General features: G+C 41.4%; 3 protein-coding genes across 16 annotated transcripts in view; all 3 read left to right on the plus strand.

The window, feature by feature from the left end:
* trim16 (tripartite motif containing 16) overlaps positions 1-1,336 on the plus strand; it is a 7,261-nt gene extending 5,925 nt beyond the window's left edge. The window contains exon 6 of the mRNA XM_020604605.1: positions 62-1,336. Coding sequence (XP_020460261.1) covers positions 62-672 — 611 coding nt within the window. The 3' untranslated portion in view covers positions 673-1,336. The remainder of the gene's footprint in view (positions 1-61) is intronic.
* A 1,366-nt stretch (positions 1,337-2,702) lies between these two features.
* Positions 2,703-6,604, plus strand: tvp23b (trans-golgi network vesicle protein 23 homolog B (S. cerevisiae)). 2 transcript variants are annotated; one of them, XM_020604603.1, is made up of 7 exons: positions 2,703-2,842; positions 3,731-3,807; positions 4,313-4,460; positions 5,011-5,100; positions 5,277-5,402; positions 5,794-5,922; positions 6,013-6,604. In XM_020604603.1, the coding sequence occupies exons 1-7, from the start codon at positions 2,831-2,833 to the stop codon at positions 6,037-6,039; spliced, it is 609 nt and encodes a 202-aa protein (XP_020460259.1). In that variant the 5' UTR covers positions 2,703-2,830; the 3' UTR covers positions 6,040-6,604. The 2 variants fall into 2 exon arrangements, with proteins under 2 accessions (XP_020460259.1, XP_020460260.1); XM_020604604.1 differs by having other exon boundaries at positions 4,316-4,460.
* Positions 6,605-7,228: 624 nt separating this feature from the next.
* Positions 7,229-9,990, plus strand: part of exoc7 (exocyst complex component 7) — a 15,851-nt gene continuing 13,089 nt past the window's right edge. For 3 of the 13 annotated variants that reach the window (XM_020604611.1, XM_020604612.1, XM_020604614.1), the window contains exons 1-5: positions 7,233-7,665; positions 7,850-7,915; positions 8,339-8,523; positions 8,677-8,782; positions 9,465-9,687. In XM_020604611.1, coding sequence (XP_020460267.1) covers positions 7,588-7,665; positions 7,850-7,915; positions 8,339-8,523; positions 8,677-8,782; positions 9,465-9,687 — 658 coding nt within the window. In that variant the 5' untranslated portion in view covers positions 7,233-7,587. Of the gene's footprint in view, positions 7,666-7,849; positions 7,916-8,338; positions 8,524-8,676; positions 8,783-9,464; positions 9,688-9,990 lie in introns of all 13 variants that reach the window. The other 10 variants (XM_020604613.1, XM_020604615.1, XM_020604616.1 and 7 more) reach the window with 7 other exon arrangements.

Raw genomic sequence — 9,990 nt, forward strand, 5'->3', positions numbered from 1 at the left:
TTCCTGCTGCATTACGTAACACTTATGTCATGAGTGAACTATTTTAACACTTCTCTTCCAGATGCTGCCAACTTGAGTTTCGACGCTGACACAGCTCACACGTTCCTGCGCCTGACAGAAGAAAACAGGAAGGTGACTAACACCACGCCCTGGCAGCATCCTTACCCTGATTTACCTCAGCGGTTTGAGAACTGGCGCCAGGTTCTGGCCACGGAGAGCTTCTATCTGGGCCGGCACTACTTTGAGGCAGACATCAGTGGTGAGGGTATACACATCGGCGTGACCTACAAGAGCATCGACCGCAAGGGCAATGAAAGCAACAGCTGCATCACAGGAAACAGCTTCTCCTGGTGTCTTCAGTGGGACGGACGCACCTTCTCCGCCTGGCACAGCGACGTGGAAACCCCCCTCGGTGTGGAGAAGTTCACTCGTCTTGGGGTGTATGTGGACTACACACGCGGCCTCCTGGCTTTCTACGGTGTGGATGACACCATGACGCTCATCCACGAGTATAAGGCAGAGTTCCTGGAGCCTCTTTATCCAGCATTCTGGTTGTCCAAGAAGGAGAATGTGGTCACCTTAGTGGGACCTGGGGAGTCATTACAACCCAAAAGCTCCTCTCGCCCCAACTCACCTGCAGATGAAGCTGTCGTCTCAGGAACAGCAGCATAGCAACGAGCAGAAGTCACATTTTCCTGAATTATTCAAGTGGCATTTCAACAAAATGAGAGAACTGTTGTACAAGTTGTTTCTCTCCCAGTAATAGAATTCTGCTGGGAAATATAAAGGAAAGAATCCAAATATGAAAAGTATTCCACATTAACACTTGTGATAAACTGTGCCTCTTTGTATCTCATGTTTCTTTAGGCTCAAGTCATATTTATACTCTTGTGTACTTTTTGACTACCGTTAGTGTACTTTTCAAATGAATTAAAAAATGTCCTATTTTGCATCTTTATTTGTTATGATCAGAGTCTGGGTTTCCTCACTCTATCAAATCAACTGACTCACAGAACTTTTAGCATTATCCTGTGGATAAATGGGGAATCTGCCACTCAGACCACAACAGATGACTGGATCAACTGGGAAGTGACTTTGGCTGATGCACAACATTAACAGCATCAGAAATACTGTAACCAATAAAATGTGTCTGAGGCAAAAAGGCAAAAGGTGGTCACACCAGATACCGACTTGATTTAGCTTTTTCTGTTTACTGCAAGCTAATTTAAAAAACTATTAATGGCAGTATTTTTGAAAGCATCTTCACATTAAGTACATTAATGTTTGTACAATACTGTTCAGCAGTTACTGCATAGGCTCAAGGTTCGAGGTAGATTTTATTGTCATTGTCTGAAGGAAACAAAAACAGGTTAAAAAAAGAAGCATATAGACTGTAAAACACAGTACTATCAAGTCGTGCAGACCCAACACAGTAAACTCATAGTAAGAATCTGTTTTGCTTGTACTTAATCATTTCATGCAATGGTAAAAAAAGCATCATAATGCCCAGATGTTTTCTCAGGATGTTTTATTTTAAAAAGTGTCCTCTCTGAATCTGTTCATCCTCAGTGGAATCTATCAACCTTAATGAACCCAGTGCGTCAGCAGAAGCACAACAAGTTTCCTATGTCTAAAGAAGCATTAAGAAATATTATGAATGAATGAATTGGGCTATTATGCAATATGCTACATCAATAAACCTGCAGAATCAGCTAGAGATGCTGTGTCAGTGTGGGGAGGCCTGCAGAAGATGACTGGCTATAGGAATCCACCCACTCCTGCTGTGGAGAACCACCACCTGGCAGACGACCTGAATGTATTTTACTGAAGGTAACCCCCGCCCCATCCTCCCCCACCTCTGTCAATCTGTGAAAGGAATGTGCATGGCCACTCCTCCTGCCTACTGGGCAAACAGGTCAGTAGATGATGCAGTCAACATGGCACTGCATTACATCCTGCAACACCTCAACTCCCCAGGGACCTATGCACGGGCCCTCTTTGTGGACTTCAGCTCGGCGTTCAACACCATCATCCCAGACATCCTCCACTTTAAACTGACCCAGCTCACTGTGCCTGCCCCCACCTGTCAGTGGATCACCAGCTTTCTGACAGACAGGAAGCAGTAGGTGAGGCTGGGGGAGCCCACATCCAGCACCCGGACTGTAAGCACAGGTGCCCCCCAAGGATGTGTGTTCTCTCTGCTGCTGTTCTCCCTCTACACCAATGACTGCACCTCAGAGGGCCCCTCTGTTAAACTCTTGAAGTTTATCAGATGACACAATGGTCATTGGTCTCATCCTAGATGCTGACGAGTCAGCCTACAAATGGGAGGTTGAACAGCTGGTCCTGTGGTGCGGCCATAGCAACCTGGAGCCAAACACACTCAAAGCAGTGGAGATGACAGTGGACTTTATTTATAAAAAGAGCATCTGTTTTTCCCATATTCTCTTTCTTATTTGATTACACATATTTTCCTGTTTTAAATATATATATATTTTTCTTTTCTTGTTGCCTTATAAAGCACATTGAGAACCTTTGTATCTGAGTCAAGTTCCTTCTGTGTTAAAACATACTTGGCCAAGAAAGCTAATTCTGAATTGTTAAATATCTGTATAATATAAATATCTAAATATATCGGTTCATAGTAGCAGTATATGGGAAGTAATGTCAACAGTACAGCTAAGTTATTCAACCCTAAAAAAAAACCCCGTAACCTTTCCAGTGACGTACCAACATGCTGTACGTAGCACGCTTTGGTCACCTGATCTTAGTGCAGTGACGTGGAACTGATCATGCAAGCAGGAAGTAGGTCATCTATCAACATTTCAACATGATAACAGAAGTAAGTGACTAATTTTAGTCTTTTATCTGCTAATATGTCAAACAGTTAATGCAGTGTCTCCTGGCCCAGCCAGGTATGGCTGTAAAATGAGTTCATTAGCAAAATATTTACGATGCCAGCTGAAGTGAACATCTGTCGTGCTAACGCTAAAAATAGATTGTCCTTATTATTTTGCACCGTTAACGTTGTCTTAGTTAAACGTAACGCTTCCAAAACCACACTTTCCGTCGCTAACCAACCACAAAATGTTTGTTTTAGACCCATGTGGTCAAACCTTTTCTCTATCGTTAGCTGGCTCGGAGCTAGCTAAAGTTAGCTAGCTGCTTTGCCTCTCTGCCCCATGTTAGTTAACTTACAAATAAAACATATAGCGTTATGTAATCGAAAAATAAATCAGCGGCAGTACTCTTGCCAAGAACCCAGATGTCACCTTTTTGTGTATATTGTCCAGTATTTAATAACATGTAACAAAATTTCTTGAGATGACTTAGCAACTTAGCTAAAATATCAGCCATTTCTTTTAGCGCATACTGTATACAACAGCTTCCACTTACAGTTGTCAACGGCAAGAGTTGTTGATGAATGCATTAATCAACATGTATATTCTTACAGTTGCATTGTGTGTTATTTTTATTTGACAAATGTTTATATACTGCTTGGAAATTCTACATAGGGAGACTTAAATTGCTGCTTAATACAAAGGATGAAGAGTTTCTGGGCAAAGTACTAGTTGTATAGTGGTGTAGTAGTTTTAAGCAGTACACAGATTCTGGATTTAAATATGCTGTTATCATTTAAGCTTATATGTCCCATGAGTACTTCACATGTGAACAAAGATGAGGCTTTTTGGTGAGATGAGTCTAAGCCTCTACCATATTTATCCCTCAGGATACTAATGATGAAGACGTGTCTCTGTTTGATGCAGAGGAGGATGCAGGTCAAAGGTCAAAGAAGACAAATATTAAGTAAGTTTAGAGAGGACATAAGCTGAAGCACAAGTATTTGTGATGAATGGTTTAGTCATTTTTCAGTTAACACTGGCAAACATTCACTGGTTTCAACGTGAGGATATGATGCTTTCTCTTGCCATTTATGTGATAGTTAACTGCATGTTTTAGTTGGTAAATGGTCTTATACTTGTATAGCGCCTTTCTATGCTTTTACAGCACACTCAAAGCGCTTTCACATTATTCGGCCATTCACCCATTCGCACTCCCAAGTACTCACGCATTCACACACCAGTGACATCACCAGGAGCAACTGGGGGTTCAGTGTCTTGCTCAAGGACACCTCGACATGTTGACTGGAAAAGCCGGGAATCGAACAGCTAATTCTACGGTTAGGAAACGACCCGCTCTACCTCCTGAGCCACAGCCGCACAGCCGCCCCCAATTTAGTTGAATTTAATCATTTTGTGCCTCATCTGGGTTATCCGGAACTAATAATGAACATGTTTCACTGTTCTATTAGCAGGTACCCAGTGGCATCCTTCTTCCACCTCTTCTTCAGAGTTGGTGCCGTCCTCGTGTATCTGCTCTCTGAGATTTTCAGTAGCAGTTTCATTGCCTGTATGGTTACAATCATCCTTCTGCTCTCGTGTGACTTCTGGACTGTAAAGGTGTGTCTTTTACTGCTTTGATAAGATAAATGTTACCTGTTTTAAAACAGGAATTGTTGTCATCACTTTAGTTATATTAGTTATAAGAAGAAGAGAGAGATTATACGTTTTACCTTTTACTTGACTTTTCTATATATTGATAGAAGGCTGTAATGGTCCTCTGGATATCTGATGAAGGTCAAATAGGTCAGAACGATGTCTGTGTGTTAATACATACAGCTGAAGCGTGAGAGTTTGTTTCAGTGGTTGCGTTGGGTAGCAGTTTCTTACACACAGCCGTCTTATACTCAGGTGTGTAGAGACACTATTATTTGACATTGTTATTTTTAAATCAAAAATATTTGCTGGTTCCAGCTTCTTAAATTAGAGAATATGATGCTTTTCTTTGTCATTCATATTAGTCAATTGAATATTTTTGGCTTTTGGGGTGTTTGCCAGATGAAATGATTTCTTGGTTGACTGTGAATATAATTAGCTGATTAATCAATAATGAAAAGAACTGTTAGTTGTAGCCCTCGGTTGTAACTCCATAAAAATCTTTCATTTACAGAACATCAGTGGGAGGTTGATGGTTGGTTTGCGGTGGTGGAACCAGGTGGACGATGATGGACGAAGCCACTGGGTGTTTGAGTCGAGGAAGGTAAGACACTCCTTAACAGCTCACATGTTGATTTCTGTTGCAGTATAATTCTGTCACATTCTGACCTCTGGTGCTGTGTGAAGTTGATATTGTAAATGCACTTGTTTACTGTCTGCAGGCCTTGCAGTATTTGTAGGTATACCATAAGAGATAAGGAAATGTCCTGTTTTCTTCAGGGTGCTGGGAAACAACAAGCATCAAATTCTGAGTCCAGAATCTTCTGGCTTGGACTGATTGTTTGTCCGGTCATCTGGGTCATCTTTGCTTTCAGCACCCTCTTTTCTTTCAAGATTAAATGGCTGGTAAGTTGTGAAATTTAAAGGATAAAACTACTGCAATTTTTCTAATTGTCTTATTTCAACAATGACAATTGTAATCCAGCTCGCAGTGCTTTGTGACTTCCCCACCCTGCCTGTAGCTGTCAGCCTCAGTCCCATTGGGCTTAAAAAGTCAGTAATTTCCTACAATAGCTGGGCGCTGGTTTGTATCAGATATTACTCAAACAAGAGGAAATGGTGCATTTATGTGGGACAATGAAGCCTACATTTTAAAAGGCAGACTCAAATATCACGTTACTCTATGCACACACTGATTACACTGCCATCTGGGTTTCATTGATAGTAGAAAGACAGAATGATGTTTCTCTAAAAATGTTTTATTGTTGTCAAACACTGACTGTCCTGTTTTTTCTAGCCTGTGGTGATCATGGGTGTGGTGTTACAAGGGGCCAACCTCTATGGCTATGTGCGCTGTAAAGTGGGAAGCAAGACCAGCTTAAAGAACATGGCTACGAATTATTTTGGACGACAGTTCCTCAAACAGGTAACTTGATTTTTGAGTAAAATGCACTGTGTAGCCGTGTTTGTCGGTTTTCCAAGAAGCCTGAATGTACGTGGTGCTTTTGTTTTCCAGGCGCTGTCTAAAGAAGAGGAATCGTAGAGTGCCACTCTGCGATCTTAACGTTTGCATTATCTCAATGCTTTATTCTTTAGCAAGTGGGCATGTAGAAAGAAATCTTTTGGCAACATGAACTGACAGTTACAGTTTTTGATTTTTTTTTCTTTGTAATGTGACATGTGACTTAATCAGTCCCAGTAGAAAGGGTTCACTTCATTTTCACAGTAGGGTCAGAAGTCTGGTAGCTGTTTTCAGAACCTGAAGCACAGCAATGATCAGCAAAAAACCCTCAAAGTCTGACACTTCAGCATAGATGCATGGATGGAAAGGGTGTTTGAGATGAAAAAGTGCTTGAGATGTTACAATGACTGTAGTTTGGTTTGTCATGTAGTGTCACATCTCCCACCAGCATCTGATTTAGTTTGTTTTCATTGCCTGTTAATCTTTGTAACACAGGGCAAAAGTAGTTTCTGAGAGGTATTGTACAAGTTTGTGTAACAGACAGGGTTGTAAAGTCCAAGGGTGAAGTATTCCAGCAGAGCTGTAAATATGTATGTAAACAAACTATGTGCAACATCCTTTGTGCAAATATATTTGTAACATTTTACTGAACAGTGTGGCAGTTTTATTTCTGCATACAGTTATTGACTGACTGTTTTTTCATTGTTGGCGAGACCCAAGTTCATAAACTTTAAATAAAAAATAATACAAGTAAATAGAAATAGCATACAGTACTTGTGTAAATATTTTTTAAAAGGATTTATTTCACGCTACATATTCTCAATTATGTAATAAGGTGACGACTGTTAATTTCATGGCTTTGAGTTTGCGTTTTGGTACCACTGGCTGCAGCACCTCCTAGCGGCTTATTTAGATCATTGCATGCAAGTTTATGATGACATACTATTTAAAGTATTATTTGTATTCGCGTCGCCATGTTTAAGCTGATTAATTTATTAACAATTAGTTTATAAACGAAATTGCGTTTATTTGCCTCAACAATCATTCTTTTTTTTTTAACCAGACAAACACAATCACAAGACGGAAACGGAAAAGAACCCTCGCCTTTTTTGACAGGAAGTTTCTGCGTATTTACCTTCAAAATAAAGGTGCACTGTTTTGCGCATAGACAAAAGTATACACGTAAAGGTTCTGACAAATCTAGCCTAGCCTAGCAAAACACATGTAACATAATATAACATATTTTTTAAACACGTGAAAAACTTTAATCCGTTGGCAAGTAACAAGTATGATGTAATTATATGTTTTGGGGACAAAATGCATCAGCAATTTGTTTTAGTATCACATTTACTACTGAAGTAACTTAGAAAGAAAAGAGTTGCGGGTAGTTACTGTTAATGTGGGTATTATTGGTTATTTTGAGTTTGTTATTTGATAGGATATGTGGCACAATGTTCAATTGCAGCGCGCTTTACTTTGAAATTGTAACCGGAAGAAAATATTTTGCAACTGCTAGCTTACGTATCTGGACTTGGCTATCCAAGCGATAGCTGTCGGCCTTCTTTGTTGATATCTTATGGTCTAAATAAGTAATTTAGCCAGTAATAATTAACCGGTGGCCGTCCTTTGATGGGAATTACCTCCAGGATGATCCCTACTGAGGACGCGTCCGCCAGGAAGCGGGCGATAGAGGAAAAACTGAAGCAGGTGAGACACGGCTAGCGAAGAAGGAAGCATCCCGACCAGCTGTATTTTCTTTTGTAAACATTCCTCCATTTGGCTCAGCTAACTTGCACGCCTAAGAATGTCATTTTACCGATATGCAAAAGTCGCTTCCTTCTGCCTCTATGAGAGAAGTGAGTCACTTGTTTTCCGTGTGTGAACGTCACAGGAGCAAGAGACGCTGTCATTCATCAGAGACAATCTGGAGAAGAGTGATCAGCTGACCAAGGGCATGGTAGAAAACAAACACACAATCTGCTTACTCTTACACGTTTACGCAAAAAATGCAACGTTTTCATCATCTAGATGAAACCTAGTCTGGGTCAGGTGTGTTGCCTTTAGACGTAGTTAACTTATACCTGGTGTTATGTGCTTTTAGAGATGAGTGAAGAAATTCTGTAGTAACAGAAGCCGGTGCATTCTCCTTAAGTGTGTAGAACTTTAAATTTTTTAGTTTTTGGTAGCTGCTATACTTTTTTTGTAGTATGGTTTTAAATACTAAACATTCTCAGATGTATTTGTGCAGGTAGATGACACTCAATCACAACATTCATGTCAGACAGTGTATTTTCAATAAACACATCATTTGCAGTACTGACCACAGGTAGGTTTTTTTCTCCTTTGTTTGACTGTGCTGACATCTTTCTCACCCTGAAAGGTGTCCATCTTGTCTTCGTTCGAGAGCCGTCTGATGCAGCTGGAGAACTCCATTATCCCGGTACACAAGCAGACGGAGAACCTGCAGCGGCTGCAGGAGAACGTGGACAAGACTATGTCCTGCATGGATCACGTCATCAGTTACTACCACGTTGCCAAGGACACCGACAGGATCATCAGAGAGGGGTGACCAGGCCACTTTCATTGTTGTTCTTTGTGTCTAAGTTGCTCTCCCCACTGTTAAAACAACCACCTCCACTTTTAGGGGAAATCACTACATTTTTAGAAGATGTGAAAACATAAAATACTGTATATCAGAGCAGGTATTTTGTGTTCCAGACCGACAGGCAGACTGGATGAGTATCTTGCGTGCATTGCAAAGATTCAGAAAGCTGTGGAATACTTTCAAGACAACAACCCTGACAGCCCTGAGCTCAACACAGTGGTACAGTGTTAATCTTCAGCTTTATATGCATGCATTTGTCTAAAGGAGCAGTTCAACATTTCAGGGAGATGCGTAAATGAAATTAAAACATCAGCACCGCTCTCATACCTGTAAATTGAATATGAAGATGTGAAGCTACAGCCAGCAGCTGGTACGTACATAACCCCTAAAAAACAACAACATGCTTTTTATACTTTTTGGTTTTTGTACATATTAAACAGTAGAATTAGTTGTTTATTAGTGAGCTTCAGAGGTGATGGAGGTGGAGCTTGTTACTTTTGGACCCAACCAGGCTAGCAGTTTGCAGTCTTTATGCTAAGCTAACAGGCTGCTGGCTTCATATTTCATGTATAGACATGAATCAGTCTTATCTAACTCTTGCTAAGAGAGAGAATGTTCTTTTTGAATAATTACACATGCAAACTGTTACTCTAATTGTTTACTACCACACTTTGTCTTGTAAACATGCTTCTGTTAAACAAGAATAGAAAATATATTCAGAGCTGCTACTTCACACTACTGCAAGTCTAGAAGATGGTGATTGCAAAAAAAAGTGTAAATGAAGAAGACACACACTTATCATAGACAGCCAGTTTATTGTCTGAGTCTTGGGTCAGGCTGTTCTTCACAAAGTCAATAAGAAGTTCCCTGAAAATGGACAGATGTTGTTGCTCCTCTGCAGAAAGCACGCTTTGAGAAGGGCAAGGAGCTGCTGGAGGCTGAGTTCCGCAGCCTGTTGACCCGCTACAGTAAACCTGTTCCCCCCATCCTCATCCTGGATGCCATCAGTGTGGATGAGGAGCTGGAGGTTCAGGAGGAGGTGGTGCTGGAACACCTGCCTGAAGCCGTGCTCCAAGACATCATCTGCATCGCCGGCTGGCTGGTGGAATATGGACGCAATCAGGGTACCACTTGATTTGCTGATTTAGGCTGTGTGGCGCTGTTACTCCTGACACCCTGTCCACCACTCTGGATGTTGTTGGGCTGTCTTGGTTGACACGCCTCTGCAACGTCGCATGGCGGTCGGGGACAGTGCCTCTGGACTGGCAGACCGGGGTGGTGGTCCCTCTTTGTAAGAAGGGGGACCGGAGGGTGTGTTCCAACTATAGGGGGATCACACTCCTCAGCCTCCCCGGGAAAGTCTATGCCAGGGTACTGGAGAGGAGAATTCGACCGATAGTCGAACCTCGGATTCAGGAGGAACAATG

This window comes from Monopterus albus, unplaced genomic scaffold (assembly GCF_001952655.1).
Source record: "Monopterus albus unplaced genomic scaffold, M_albus_1.0 scaffold67.1, whole genome shotgun sequence".
NCBI classification, from domain to species: Eukaryota; Metazoa; Chordata; class Actinopteri; order Synbranchiformes; family Synbranchidae; genus Monopterus; species Monopterus albus.

Bases quoted from the DNA above. Each gene is read 5' to 3' on its own strand.
- tvp23b (XM_020604603.1), top strand. The intron at 3,808-4,312 runs GTAAGTTTAGAG...CTGTTCTATTAG, and splicing joins TCAAAGAAGACAAATATTAA to CAGGTACCCAGTGGCATCCT. The intron at 5,101-5,276 runs GTAAGACACTCC...TGTTTTCTTCAG, and splicing joins GGGTGTTTGAGTCGAGGAAG to GGTGCTGGGAAACAACAAGC.